Source organism: Oncorhynchus tshawytscha, linkage group LG08, assembly GCF_018296145.1.
Source record: "Oncorhynchus tshawytscha isolate Ot180627B linkage group LG08, Otsh_v2.0, whole genome shotgun sequence".
Lineage (NCBI taxonomy): Eukaryota > Metazoa > Chordata > Actinopteri > Salmoniformes > Salmonidae > Oncorhynchus > Oncorhynchus tshawytscha.
The window spans coordinates 38,736,375-38,752,155 of NC_056436.1; the positions used below are offsets into that span (position 1 = coordinate 38,736,375).

The 15,781-nt window shown below is 43.5% G+C and overlaps 1 protein-coding gene across 1 annotated transcript in view; it reads left to right on the forward strand.

Annotated features, from left to right (window-relative positions):
- The window catches only part of LOC112256509 (prepronociceptin), a 29,507-nt gene extending 13,770 nt beyond the window's left edge, over nt 1-15,737 (forward strand). Inside the window, exons 2-3 of the mRNA XM_024429819.2 lie at nt 9,857-10,006; nt 13,357-15,737. Of these exons, the coding sequence (XP_024285587.1) occupies nt 9,881-10,006; nt 13,357-13,977 (747 nt within the window). The 5' untranslated portion in view covers nt 9,857-9,880 and the 3' untranslated portion in view covers nt 13,978-15,737. The remainder of the gene's footprint in view (nt 1-9,856; nt 10,007-13,356) is intronic.
- The last annotated feature ends 44 nt before the right edge of the window (nt 15,738-15,781 follow it).

Below are 15,781 nucleotides of genomic sequence, written 5' to 3' on the forward strand. Positions count from 1 at the left end.
TCGTTCACTCTCCTCAGGACTTTGAATGGCCCCACAAACTGCTGGCCCAGCTTCTGGCAGGGCAAGTGGAGGGGCAGGTTTCGGGTCGAAAGCCAGACCCGGTCCCCCGGTGCGAACACCGGGGCCTCACTGCGGTGGCGGTCAGCGCTCGCCTTCTGCCGCCTCATGGCCCATTGCAGGTGCCCGAGGACTCCCTCGGGAGCACGAGCCGAATCCCGCTGGGACCGGGTGAAGGAGGGGTGGACAGCAGATATGAGTAATAAACGTAATTTGAAACCAGGTGTGTAAGACAAGGAGAAAACAAATGGAAAATGAAAAGTGGATCGGTAATGGCTAGAAGGCCGGTGACGTCGACCGCCGAACGCCGCCTGAACAAGGAGAGGGACCGACTTCGGCGGAAGTCGTGACAGGAACAATCAGGACTGCCACTGACTGGATTTTTCTTTTTGTCGCACCATTCTCGGGTAACCCTAGACACTGACACATTTAAGTAGCATTTTTTCCACCTGTGTTTTATGGGATATTGTTTTGAGTTAGTGCATGTTGCACCTCTGTTGTTACAGTTCGTTATTTGTTTCGTTTATTCTTTGTTGTTTGTGTGCGTTTTCAATGAAATAATATGTGGAAACCATATCACGCTGCAGCTTGGTCCCATATTTATTCCAGAGAACATGACAGAATATCCCATCAAATCAGGACCAAGCAGCGTGCCCAAAAAGGGAAGGATTTCTGGACATGGGAAGAAGTGATGGGGAGATGCAAAACCCTTCCTTGGCGACAGACAGAAGGAGATTATGGAGGACAGCGACGACGACAGGGTTCGCGGCTACAGAAAGGCCAAGGACAACCCTGTTTTTTTGGTGGGGGAGCACCTGGAGCTGGCGGCTGAGCAGAGGGAAGAGCCAGAGACCGTCAGGGAGGCAATGGCAAAGTTGGGAGAGAGTGAGATGAGAGAGATGTTGTGCAAGTGTGTTCTGCTCAACATCCGACCAGAGGATCCGGTTAGCAGTCTGGTGCAACCTGTGCCGGCTCCACGCTTCTGGCCTCAAGTGCACCTCTCCAGTCCGGTACGTCATGTGTCTCCGCCTCGCACTCTCCCTGAAGTGCGTGTCCCCAGTCCAGTACGTCCTGTGCCTGCTCCTCGCACTCTCCCTCCGGTACGTCCTGAGCCTGCTCCCCTCACTCGCCCTGAAGTGCGTGTCACCAATCTGGCACCACCTGTGCTGGTTCCATGCACTAGGCCTCCAGTGCGCTTTCCCAGTCCGGTGCCCTGAGGTGCGTGTCACCAGGCCGGTGCCACCTGTACCGGCCCCATGCATCAGGCCTCCAGTGTGCCTCCCCAGTCCAGAGCTTCAGGTGACGGTCCCAAGTCCAGAGCTTTCCGCGACAGGTCCCCAGTCCAGAGCTTCCGGCGATGGTTCACAGTCCAGAGCTTCTGGCGATGGTTCACAGTCCAGAGCTTCTGGCAACGAGTCCCAATCCAGAGCTTCCGGCAACGGTTCACAGTCCAGAGCTTCCGGCGACGTTTCACAGTCCGGAACCTCCAATAACGGGCCACAGTCCGGAACCTCCAATGACGGTCCACAGTCCGGAACCTCCTGAGACGATCCATGGTCCGGAACCTCCTGAGACGGTCCACTGTCCGGAACCTCCTGAGACGGTCCACGGTCCGGAACCTCCTGAGACGGTCCACGGTCCGGAACCTCCTGAGACGGTCCACGGTCCGGAACCTCCTGAGACGGTCCACGGTCCGGAACCTCCTGAGACGGTCAACGGTCCGGAACCTCCTGTGACGGTCAACGGTCCGGAACCTCCAGCTCCATGGCGGGAGCCTTCCCCTGCGCAGATGCCCAGTCCAGGCACGGCGTCCGGTCCATCTCCATGGGCGGAACCTTCTCCTGCGCCGGTGCTCAGTCCAGATACGGCGTCCAGTCCTGCTCCATGACAGGAGCCTTCCTCCTCACTGATGTCCAGTCCAGATCTGGTTCTAGTTATTTTCTATGTGGGGTTCTAGTTTAGTTTTTCTATGTTGGTGTTTGGTATGATTCCTAATTAGAGGCAGCTGGTTATCGTTGTCTCTAATTGGGGATCATATTTAAGTAGCATTTTTTTCACCTGTGTTTTATGGGATATTGTTTTGAGTTAGTGCATGTTGCATTTCTGTTGTTACGGTTCGTTGTTTGTTTAATTTATTCTTTGTTGTTTTTGTGCGTTTTCAATGAAAAAATATGTGGAAACCATATCACGCTGCAGCTTGGTCCGATATTTAGTCCAGCGAACGTGACAATAGTCAACATACCTAATGAAATAATGTGTTAGTAATCCTGCTACAATCATGCAGTAACGTTAGTGTACAGTCAGTAAGTAGTTTAGCACTTAAACCGGCTGGCCCAAAAGTTTACCTTGACTTGGAAGAGTTCCAATGTTGTGTTGGGTTGCCAGTTAGCTAACGTAGCATCCCTCTGTTTGAGCAGGGTGTTTGATTAGGCTAAACTAGCTAGCTGTATTTGCTAGCTAAGTAAGTAAGTGAAACTCAAAGTGAAAAAAAATGTTGATCTCTCTCTCTCTTGCTTCTCCTTAATTTTGGAAGAAATACATTTGTTCAAAACTGTTCAACTATTGTCTTTCTCTCTCTTTGAGTCAACTACTCACCACGTTTTATGCAGTGCTAGCTAGCTGTAGCTTATGCTTTCAGTACTAGATTAATTCTCTGATCCTTTGATTGGGTGGAGAACGTCATTTTATGCTGCAAGAGCTCTGATATGTTTGTGGACGTCCTCAGGAAGTTGTCATAATTCCCGTGTAAGTCTATGGAAGGGGGTGAGAACCATGAGCCTCCTAGGTTTTGTAGTGAAGTCAATGTACCCAGAGGAGGACGGAAGCTTGCTGTCCTCCGGCTACACCATAGTGCTACGCTACAGAGTGCTGTTGAGGCTAAAGTAGACCTTCATTTCAAAATAGTGTGTTTTAATCAATTATCTGGTGATATGATTATATTTAGTACAGTTTTATATAACAATAACTTTTTAATGTTGAATTATTTGTTATTTAAATAAAATTCACTGAGGAGGATGGTCCTTCCCTTCCTCCTCTGATGAGCCTCCACTGCTCTAAGTTAATATCAATCTATCGCTATATTGATCCGTGGTGCTGTAGGACCAATACTGATGTGGTTTTACAGGGTGGAAGATGATACATTTAACTGATAGTTAGTGATGTATACTATTGATACAGAGGCTGATGTTTTGCATGGTATATCGACGTTTGTCACTGATCCGCCCTCGTTCATCGATAAAGTTGTAATGTGTTGAAGAATATTGTCGTGACTGGTATTCTCGGTAGAGGTTGTGGTTGTTAATTTCCCTTAGTACCATTCTATCCTAATAGCTTGTCTTTATTGTATCCATTGAAGTCATGAGCTTGAAATGTTCTAGACACGGACCACACAGGATGTCAAGTTGAAGCACCTTGTTTACAAGCTATTATTATTTTCAATCATAATCTTCTTCGTCTGCTATGTGGCATGTAAAGGCAATGTTTCTATGTTCGCGGAGACCGCATTTATGGTATTCGCTGAATATGTCGGCTCCATCAGAAAATACCTTCAAATGGTGCATTGAAGACAATGCGCCATCAGATTGAATCCCAGCCTTCCCCAGAACACTGGTCCTATTCCTTTGACTGTAGTGGGAGCAGACAGACAGAGTCAAGAAAGACACAGACCCCATGGATCATTTTTTGGTTATTATTAGCAGGTCTAGCAGTCAGATTCACCAGAGGACTTTGATAACCCAATTACTGTGTTTAATTAAGTGATTTACTCAGCAATAAGCCGGTTAATTAAACAATTATAGCTGGGCTATCTGGAGAGGGGGACCTGCTGATGAGCTGCAGGTGTGAAGGCGGGAATGAGAGCGTGAGGGAAAAACTCTGCAGATACTGGGAAAATAATATTTCATACAGTATTGTGCCTGGGCAAATCGTGTGTGTGTGTGTGTGTGCATTCTGCTCCTGTGGTACATTCCTTTTTTAATTGAGGGATGATATAAACACCTCTTAGATAGTGGCAGCCGTAGCCTTTTTAACCTCTGATCACTTACATTACCTCTCTTTGCCTCACACACAGGGCCGATTCCAGGCATAAGCAACGTAAGCGGTCGCTTAGGGCCCCAGACCAAAAAAAATAATTGTTACGTTAACCCGGTGCAATTTAGAAATTTGGTTGTGCATCAGCAGTTTTTATCTTGTTTTTTTTCTTATTATGTCAGTCAATGACAGTCCTTCAATCATCCATGTCAGCTAACAATTTTTAGATTGGTAGTTAGTCTCGTCAGCATGCAGGGCACGTGCCCAGGAGCCCTGATCTCTAGGGAGCCCTTATTGACTTTGTTATTCTCACTCAGCTGCAGTGCCTTCAGAAAGTATTCATACCCCTTGAGTTATTCCACATTTTGTGTTACAGACTGAATTCAAAATTGGTTAAATGAAATAAAAATACACGAGAGAGACCCTTCTCGCACACCACTTATGTGGTGAAAAGGATGGGGTGAGAAATAAATGTGTGGGATTGTGCTTCCTTTCCCTCTCTCTCTGTGGAACACTGAAGCTGGCTTGAGTTTCAACTGTAAAGTATGAGGCTCATATGGTGTTAGACTTTGGAAGTGTACGTCAGAAGACATCCAAATGCCCCCGTCTCAAAAGTGTTGAATGATCTATGCCAATATTGGCAAACAGTTCATCTATCCTTCACTCTCTCTCTGGCTGCTGTATCCAACATTTAATTCCATTTCAGTCCATCTTGAATGTTCATCATGTTAGACACGTCATTCCACAGAAGAATGTTCTGGACAAAGTATTTGAATTTGAACCCATTCTGATTCTATGGTTCCGGATGAGTTAGTGTTCCGGCCACATCATTGGTCCACTATCTCTCTGTATCTCTACGTTGTTCTCTCTCAACACTTTCCTCATTACCGCAGTGTCCTCATCAAGGCCAGGAAATGTAAAATAATTTACTAATCTCAAGGAAAGTGTTAAATCCGGATTATTCACCCATGGCTGATTCTCCTACAGCAATTTGTCTGTCTAGGCCTCTCCCTCCTATTACAAGGCAAAGTGATAATTTCAACTTAATTGCAAATATGTCTTTGTTTTCTCTTATCATAGTTTTCCTGTGCTTGTAGAGAATTTTCTGACAATAGCTGTAGAGGGCTTTTGTGCAGTAGCTGAAATTTCTCTAAATATTTTTCTTTATCCATGATTTTTGTTTGCAGTGCCACACTCACAACCTGTTGTGATGTCCTAATGCACATAAACAGAATTGTTCATGCGTTTATTTATTCTTTCTACTCCATTTCTCTTCCTGATTATGCATTTCTGTTGATAGGGACATTGTCAATCATACTGGATGTGTGTTTCCCTGGTCCCACCATACCACACACACACACACACACACACACACACACACACACACACACACACACACACACACACACACACACACACACACACAAGTGCTCAATGGAGCTTGAGAACCCAATGGTGCTTTCAGCACAAGGCTCATTTGTCAATCATATCAGTGGCTCAAACCCAGTGGTATTTACACTGGTACTGGCATGGCTGCTTTGGTCTTATACTGAACCCTCATAGAGTTGGTCTCCGTATTTCATATCATGGATGTATCTGAATGGGGTACCCCTGCATACAATAAACAGTATTTGTGGGTAGGTAAGAGCAAGTTCTAATAACGTTCAGTAATAAACCATTTAAAAGTAATGAACAAACAGTTCTCACTATTTATTCATTATTGCTCTCACTATTGTAAATGTTAGTAAGCTAGTTATTCACGTGTGTATAAACAACTTTTACATTCTGTATTAATGATTCAAAGGATAATTCATGAGATGTTTAATATAGGTCCTTATAAACCATTTGCTAATCATCACTAATCACTGGCAAGTGTCTTCACTGACATTTTCAACCTCTCCCTGACCGAGTCTGTAATACCTACGTTTCAAACAGACCACCCTGTGCCCAAGAAAGCAAAGGTAACCTGCCTAAATGATTACCGCCCTGTAGCACTCACATCAGTAGCCATGAAGTGCTTTGAAAGGCTGGTCATGTCTCACATCAATACCAACATACCGGAAAACCTAGTGATACCGCCCCAACATATACACAGATGACGCAATCTCAATCGCCCTTTCCCACCTGGGCAAAAGGAACACCTATGCTCCTTCAATGTTAGCAAGATAAAGGAGCTGATCGTGGACTATAGGAAAAGGAGCGCCGAACAGGCCCTCATTAACATCGACGGAGCTGTAGTGGAGCAGGTCGAGAGTTTTTCAGGTTCCTTGGTGTCCACCTCACCAACGAACTGTTATGGTCCAAACACACCAAGACAGTTGTAAAGAGGGCACAACAACACATTTTCCCTCTCAGAAAAGATTTGGCATGGGTCCCCAGATCCTCAAAACGTTCTACAGCTGCACCATCGAGAGCATCCTGACCAGTTGCATCACCGCCTGGTTTGGTAACTGCTCAGCATCTGACCATTAGGTGCTACGGAGGGTAGTGCATACAGCCCAGTACATCACTGGGGCTAAGCTTCCTGACATCCAGGACCTATATCCTAGGCAGTGTCAGAGGAAGGCCCAAAAAATTGTCAAAGACTCCAGTCACCCAAGTCATAGACTGTTCTCTCTGCTACCACACAGCAAGCGGTACCAGAGCACCAAGTCTAGGACCAAAAGGCTCCTTAACAGCTTCTTCCTGCGAGCCATAAGACTGCTGAACAATTAATCAAATGGCTACCCGGACTATTTACATTGCTGCTACTCAATGTTTATTATTAATGCATAGTCACTTTACAAATGACCTCGACTAACCTGTACCCCTGCACATTGTCTCGGTACCGGTACCCCATGTATATAGCCTCGTTATTGTTATATAATTTTCTTGTGCTCCTTTTTCATTAAATTTTTTACTTGAGTTTATTTAGTAAATATTTTCTTAGCTCTATTTCTTTGATCTGTATTGTTGGTTAGGGGCTTGTAAGTAAGCATTTCACGGTAAGATCTACACCTGTTGTATTCGGCGCATGTAACAAATAACATTTGATTTTATTTAAATATTCATAAATGTTTTGAGTGACCAGTGTAATTTCTCACAAGAAGATGGACATGCAATAGGTAGAGATTCCATCAGAACCTGATGCTCCTTCAGGTGTCAAAATGAACATATCAAGGGTTAAAGAGAAAGCACACAACACAGAGGATGTTTAAGGAAATATATTGAACATTTCACTTGCTGAACATTTAAAGTGCAGTGTTACCTCTGAGGCTTGGGCTTATCTTAACTCATATCAATCCCATATCCCCTTTTCTCAAATCCGGAGGCTTTGAGGCTAGAAACACTGCTGATTTTCATTCTTAATTAAGTGCATTTCTTGAATTTTTCAAGTGCCTTCACTAATTCAACGTGGTCCTTCGAGCCAGATAATCAAGGACTGATTTCAGACCTGGGACACCAGTTGAGAAGACTCTCTGGCCAACCAGTGATATCAATCAATTAATCAATTACCTACCAAGTAGAAGAAGAAGAAAAAACAGTAGGACACTCCAGACCTCCAGGCTGATTCTTTGTGACATTTGCGAGCAAAAATGCTTGATTTTGCTATGGAGATTCTGACATTTTGCATGGCAATACGCAATTATTTTATCCAATTTGTCGCGAAAATGCGCTGACGAGGGTGTTTGTTTATGTGTGGCTTGATTGAACTATATTATACAGTAAATTTGCAGTGATTGGTTGAAATTGCGAGCCCTCTTTTTGTACTGCTGTGATGGGTCCGTTTTATGTGATAATGTTGCAATGATTTGATTGTTTTGTGACATGACTGGTCAAATTTGCAAGCCCTCGCATAATATGCAGGGAATGGTTGATTTTGCTAAACAAATTGCAATCGCAGAATGGCGGAATCCTGGAGGGACTGATGTACTGTAGATAGTCTATAGAACCTCCTGGGATACACAGAGAACATCATACTTCAGCCCCAATCTCATTACCTTCCCTTCAACCGGTCTTCCAATGTCTAGCCATGAGGAACGAACCAAGCTATCTCCTGCAAAAATCTATGTAACTTAATAAGGTGGTTTTAAAACCACACCATCGGCAACCCCTCCTTTGTCCGCCCTGCCCGATCCCCTCGTATCGTATTTGTAATTCACTCCCCTACATTATAATCACTCGCCACCTGCCGGCCTTTCTTTAGCTGTTCCACGGGACACCATTAAGTAGAAACTCACTCAAGGAGGATATCGATTTGATGAGGAGTGGTGAAGTGGCTTTTGTGTCTTGACTGAGTTAGAGGAGGGTGGCCGAGAAGAACAACATGTCACAGTTTTGGACGTGAAAGAGATGTGTTTCTACTGTTTGTGGTAGAAGTGCTGATTCTACAATAGAGAGAGGCGATTGGAAGTGTCCAAGTACACTGCAATGGGGAATAATAACCCGTAAACACTACAGATTTTTCATGAAATACAGGCACTCTCTTGTACCTCCCTCAAGGGAATGCCGTAGAGTAACAACAATGGACAACACATTGTACTTTCTGATACTTTGCAGTACTAGTTCCCCTTGGGGTCGCACGTGAATGGTCAGCGCTTTCTGGGTATGTAATGTTCTCTGTGCATATCCATGTCTCATACAGTAGAGACTTCATTTGTTGTGTCCATTTAGTTTCTATGAAAAATAAATAGGAACGGTTTGAGATGCTGCACTGGGACCTGCATTTTGCATTGGAAGCACTAAACTCAATGAAGTACTTGAAAAACTGAAAACTTAAAAAGGGGTATGAACTGTTCTCGAAAGGAGAGAAGCTACTTTCAAGATAACTACTTTTCCCTTTCTGTGTTCATTCACACATGATGTTCTACAATCGCACTCATCCTTTTCCAACTACCGTTTATCTATACTAAAGCAGTTTTTAAAGAGTGTAGGTAAGCTGCTCTCAGGATATGAATGATAACATTGAATCATCGTTACTGCAAGTTAATAAAATAGTTCAGTACAATTCAAATGTAATGTCCCTGACAAACAAGTTTAATCTCTAATTATTTTACTTCTATAATAGATACACATCTATCAATTGCAGTTTTTGGGCATTTGTTTGTGCGTCATTGACATATACATGGTGTGGTCAGTGATATCATGCTTTGCGTGTGTGTGTGTGTGTGTGTGTGTGTGTGTGTGTGTGTGTGTGTGTGTGTGTGTGTGTGTGTGTGTGTGTGTGTGTGTGTGTGCATCAGTGCATGGGCATATTCCTTGTTCTCTGTTTGTTACAAGTGCAACACAGCTTTGGATTCCTCTCTCCATATATCTCCAATCTCTTCCTGATGACTAATCCAGCAAAACAAAGACTCCGAAATGCATCAAGGCTTCCGAAATGCTTCAATGCTTCTGAAATCACCCCGTTTCTTTTGGCCATTGTGCTCCCTCCCATCATGCCAGAAGCGCTAATTCAGGGTTCAATTAAGGCGATGATGAGTTTGTTTAATGATGTACAAACAGCTGTTGTGTGTCTTATGTTGTTGTTGTCACAAAACAGCGGACTGGTTCACTGCCAAGGTCGATACAACTCCCAGATAAACAGAAGCTTTAGTGTTTATCACTTATCTTTGTCTGTCGGTCGGTCGGCGATGTCTGTCTGTGTCCTTGTATCTCTCTCCCCCCGATTCTCTCTCTCTCTCACTCATTCCTTCCCTCCCCCTCTTTCAGTCTGGCTGTTCACTGTGAATGATGACTGTGCAGAAGACCATGAATTGACCTCTGACCTCTCTCCTGTGTCCTGTCCCAGGTTGTCCTGTCGATACTGAGGAGAATGAAGACCCCCCTATGGGCCCTGTTGCTGCTGTGTCTCTGTGTTCCGGGACACTGTAGTGACTGCCAGGAGGACTGCCTGGCCTGTAGCCACATCCTACCCCAGGAGATCAACTTTAACACACTGGTGAGGGTCTCTAAAGCCACCAACAACACCTATCCTCCATCTGTCTATCACTCTGTTCTTCTACACTGAACAAAAATACAAATGCAACATGTAAAGTGATGGTCCCATGTTTCATGAGCTGAAATAAAATATCCCAGAAATGTTCCATACGCACAAAAAGCTTATTTCTCTCAAATTATGTGCACACATTTGTTTACATCTCTGTTACTGAGCATTCATTTCTCCTTTTGCCAAAATAATCAATCCACCCGACAGGTGTGGCATATAAAGAATCTGATTAAACGGCATGATCATTACACAGGTGCACCTTGTGCTGGGGACAATAAAAGGCCACTCTAAAATGTGCAGTTTTGGCATGCTGACTGCAGAAATGTCAACCAGAGCTGTTGCCAGAGATTTGAATGTTAATTTCTCTAGCATAAGCTGCCTCCAACGTCATTTTAGAGAATTTGGTAGTACATCCAACCGGCCTCACAACCGCAGACCACGTGTGTGGCGTAGTGTGGGCGAGCGGTTTGCTAACGTCAACATTGTGAACAGAGTGCCCCATGGTGGGGTTATGGTATGGGCAGGCGTAAGCTACGGACAACGAACACAATTGCATTTTATCGATGGCAATTTGAAGGCACAGAGATACCATGACGAGATCCTGAGGCCCATTGTGAGGCCCATTTCCTTTAAGGTATCTGTGACCAACATATGTGTATCTGTATTTCCAGTCATGAGAAATCCATAGATTAGGGCCTATTGAATTTATTTAAATTGACTGATTTCCTCATATGAACTGTAACTGAGTAAAATATTTGAAATTGTTGCATGTTGCGTTTATATTTTGGTTCAGTATATGTCTCTATTCCTCTTATCTGTCTATGCCTAACCCTGCCTCAGTCACATAATGCCCGAAGAGATCAACTTCAACACAGATTAAATCCCCTGTTGTCCATCTCGCTGTCATAATCTAGATCTGGTTATGACACCTGTACTATGTCAGATATAGAGTTGAATTGTATACAATTCTGAGTTTGCATTTCAATATTACACTTTATGTACATCACATAAGACTAAAATATAACAAAATCGTTTAACATAGGAACACCGGATTTTTATTTTATTTTTATATACACTATATATAATGTTTATTAATTATGAAATTATTACAAATATTAACGTTCCACCCATGAGGCCTCTAGAGGGTGCTTTTGGTCACTCGACTGCAGGAAAGGGGTACTATCTCAAGGAACTCTGACTGTTACCAGTGGACTGACTGAATCTAACAGTGTTTTAAATTGTATTTTTAAATCATCACTGTATGTCTAATAAATTACTGTGTGTGTTTATTTCATAAAAATAACTCAAAATATATCTGTGATAATTTATTTCCCTGAGCCTCCTTGTGCTCTTAAAATGCTCAGTCTGATCGTGTGGGAGTGTTGATACAAATGTAAATTATTTACAATAGCAACCATGATTGGCGGATAGGATCGTCTAGACTCTAGAGCCTACCTGTTTAACCCTTCAAAGTAATAAAATACAAATGGTCATTGGTCAGAATAATCACATCAGATTGTGATGTCATGCTTGTGGGCCAAAAACTCCATTCCACCTGAACAGGCTGAAAATCCACGTGTTTTTTCAAATTTATTAATAAACTCTTACACTAAAAGGGAATTATCATTTTCACAACTTCTGAGTGTTATTTCCAACCTCATAGTGTGAAAATATAAAAAAACAGGCAAAGCACTGCCCCTTTAATAGGTTGATTGTCTGTGGGGTGATAGAGCTAATTCACTCAGGAGATGCTCCTTTGGCTTTAAACAGCTTTGGTGAGTCAGTTAACTTAGAGCGTAGGCTAATTATGCACACACAATAAACAGCAGCTGGTTGGCCCACTGCCGCCGCCTGGAGAGATTGATGATGTCACAAATAGAGCGCTCGCCGTCGACGAAGAGAGATTGGGACCCCCCCATAGAGAAACACGCATGCATGCGCACACAGACGCACCTACCATCTCCCTCACTCCCCGCACCCCTGCATCCATCACGCTCTGCCCTCATCCTTCTCTAAAACGACCCTTCCCTCACCACAGTCATTCTCCCCACAATCTATCTCCTATATTGTTGACGATATCTGACTCTTAGCATTATGCCGTCCCAGCCTCCCGGCATCTGGCTTTTAATTTGCGCTGGCTAATTGATTCCTGAGGATAGAAGTGAGTGTTCTGCCCTCTCCATTCTCTCCATCTCACTGCTGGAGGTTTAGCGCACCACCGACCCCCCTCTTTGTCTAGTGGCTTCAGTGTATTCTGCTACGTTCTCTCCTATGTAAGTAAGTAGCCTTGGCTTGTACAAGCCGGAACGGCTCATAGGAGCAGGAGCTTATCTCCTGTTTCTGTAGCGTGAGGCAGCTTGATGTACAAGTACACCCTATGGACAGGACGCAAGTCTATCGCAGGGCCTTACCCCAGATCTATCAGAGATGCATAAGGTCCCATGTTTTATATTCTTTGGTATGACTCGGCACCCTGAGATAAGGAAAATATTTGTGTGTGTGTGTGTGTGTGTGTTGATAGCAGGTTCAGCTCTGATGTGGAGAATCTCCACTGAGAGACTGCGAGACTAGACTGTGATGCGTTCAGAGAAACCCCAAACCCACTGACTGATTCTAGATATATATTCACACAAAGACCATTTAGATAGCATGGACGCCATACTAATTCAAGGTGAGGTATTTGTAAGACAAAGAAAGGACTATGTTCGGGCGAGAGAAGAACAGTACGATGTCTTCATGGGCATCATAAACATTTTGCTATCATTCTTTAAAAAATACATATACTGTATGTTTTATTGTCACATACACCAGATAGGTAGGTTGAAATGTGTTGTTTTTACAGGGTCAGCCATAGTAGTACGGCGCCCCTGGAGAAAATGAGGGTAAAGTGCCTTGTCTATCTCAATGAAATGCATAAAGCCATTTTCACGTCAGCATTTGACAGAAAGTATACTGGTGCAACCTTATTTGGGGAGGACGGGCGTATAGTAATGGCTGGAACGGAAAAAATGTAGTGGTATCGAACACATCTAGCACGTGGTTTTCATGTGTTTGTTACAATTCCATTAACTCCATTCCAGCCATTATAATAAGCCATCCTCCCCTCAGCAGCCTCCTCTGCTCTGTACAGCCCCTGGACAAAGTGGTGACCAATAACTAACAAATCATAACTTTGGTTTGTCCTTTCCTTCTTTCCTTCTTTCCTTCTTTCTTTCCTTCTTTCTTTCTTTCTTTCTTTCTTTTTTTCTCTCTCTCTCTATCTAACGATCATGTGCTCTGTTTTCCTCCCTCTCTCCTCTCAGGTATGTCTGGTGGAGTGTGACAGTAACGTCTCCCCTGCCTTCATTTGGGACCTGTGTCGCAAGGTCTTGGCACCGCCACAGTTACCATTCCTGTCCATAGGGGGCGCTGACATGCTGAAACGGGCCCAGGAGGAGGTGGAGGCCATGCTACCAGAGGAAGAAGAGGAACAGGGGGATGAGGGGCTGATGTACCCAGCAGCCCTGCAGAGGTTTGACCACGTGGCCCGTGCTCTGGGGACAGACGAGCTGGGCAGTGAGAGACAGCTAACCCTCGCCGATGATGCCTACACCTCCCAGCTGCCCCGGGAAATGGAGGAAATGGACGAGGAAGAGGGGGATAGCGCGACAGAGAAAGAACAGGACGGAGCGGCAGGGTTAAGTCTGTCAAAGCGCTTTGGGGGGTTCCTGAAGGGAAGGCACGGCTACAGGAAATTGATGGGCCCTGGAAGGCCCTTGCAGAAGCGCTACGGCGGGTTCATAGGCGTCCGGAAATCTGCCCGCAAGTGGAACAACCAGAAACGCTTCAGTGAGTTCCTGAAGCAGTACCTGGGCATGAGCACCCGAGCCAGCAAGTCCTACAACAGCTACTCCACTGACATCACCCAACAGAACGAGGTGTAGCCATGCCCAAAGCAACCGTATCCCTGCCATAACCTAGCAAACCCCAGACCCTCCCCTAAATATTCAAATCCGTCACCACGGTGATGATTAAACTTCTGTTCTGAACACCTCTCATGAAAATCCACACTGGAGCATTATAGATTCAGTCTTGTATATTTCTCATTGATAGCGATATCAACATATCATGAATAAAAGCTAAAAAAAATAAAAATAGTAAAAAATACAATGTATACAGCTATTAATGGTTTATCAGAGAATCACTCTGGATTATTATTATAGTCACACAAACACACTTTATTTGCTTTGCTTTTCCATACTGTATCTGTAATGTAACTTTTCAAACAAATTTTGCCTTCATCAATCTTGGCTATTAGTATTACATGGGTAAATTTAGTGGAAACTTCATCGATTTCAATGACTTACTAGTGAAGTTTTCATTGATTTTCTGAACCATCCACAAAGTTTCTAAACCCAGAGCCGCAACATCGCGAGACTTCGGTAAACACTTTCGAAACAGACCAAGGTTTGGGGTTTGAGAAGTCAATAATGAGATAAGTGAAAAATTATTCCTTAGATGTTCATTTAAACACTCTAAAGGCACAACCTAGATTCGAGCCAATGTCATAAGTAGTTGAACATGCTATTACTCCAACCTCGTAAAAGTGACAAACTGGCACGTTTTTATTTTCGTCAAAAACAACTGTATATCGAAGGAGTGCCTTTAATTAGACAGGTTGCCCATGCGCAAATCTGCGCGAGACGACCGTTAGACCCGATGACGTGTTTCTACGCCGGAGTTTAGCTAGCCAACGTCGCCATGACATCGCCTACAAGCGTTATCGGGGATGTCTTGGAGAAGCAGTTTCTGCCTATCGATAGGCTACTGTACTGCCGTTGGTACATCAGTACATGAGAGAGAGGGAGACTGTCTTTGGCGGATCAGGGCGTCACTCTCTTTATAGTGCTACCCTCTAGTGGCTGACCAAAAATTATCTTTCAGATTTCCAATTGAAAATGTGCTAGTATACGTTCATGACTATTTGATATATAACACAAACTCAGTATTGGGTGTGTGGATGGCTCAATCTGTAACCTATTGACATGTTCAGAACTTCTTAATATTCTCCAAACTTCAATATCAACCCTGATAGTGTCTACTATAATTTGGTACAAAACATCACAACAAACTATTCCTACTGTATAAGACTGCAGGAGGTTATCCATGCTCATATACAAATGATCCGTTGGCAAAGCTAATGTTCTGATTTGAAATTAACCTTGGCGTGTGTTTGTTGAAGCAGACACAAGATGTAGCCTACTGTATGTATGAACAGTGTTCTTTTTCGTCACATTGTTATTATGTGAAACAATTTTGTTGTGCAGTATAAAACCTGTAAATAGCAGAAATTGAACATATCAATAAAGATAGTTTACTATTTCTTTTGTGGCTTGTCATGCAGCAAATGATTCTGTGTCTTGAGGTGTTTTGTTCCAATGTTCTAGAATGTTCACAAGATGATGACATCAGTTTATACTGTATCAATCCCACAACACCCCATTTATTACACAGAACATTTCCAGACCAATATTGTCTTGTATAATAATAATCATTATCATCATCATGTTCTCTTGAATAAAATCTCCTGTATAGATAGATACAAGCCAAAATGGAAAGCCTAGAGTAGTTTCCGTCAAATATTTTGGAGCATATTTAAATATAACTTTACATCTAACTTAAAAGGCCCAGGACACAATTTTTTTTAAACACTACAAAATAGAAGACTACTTTTGACAGGATACATCT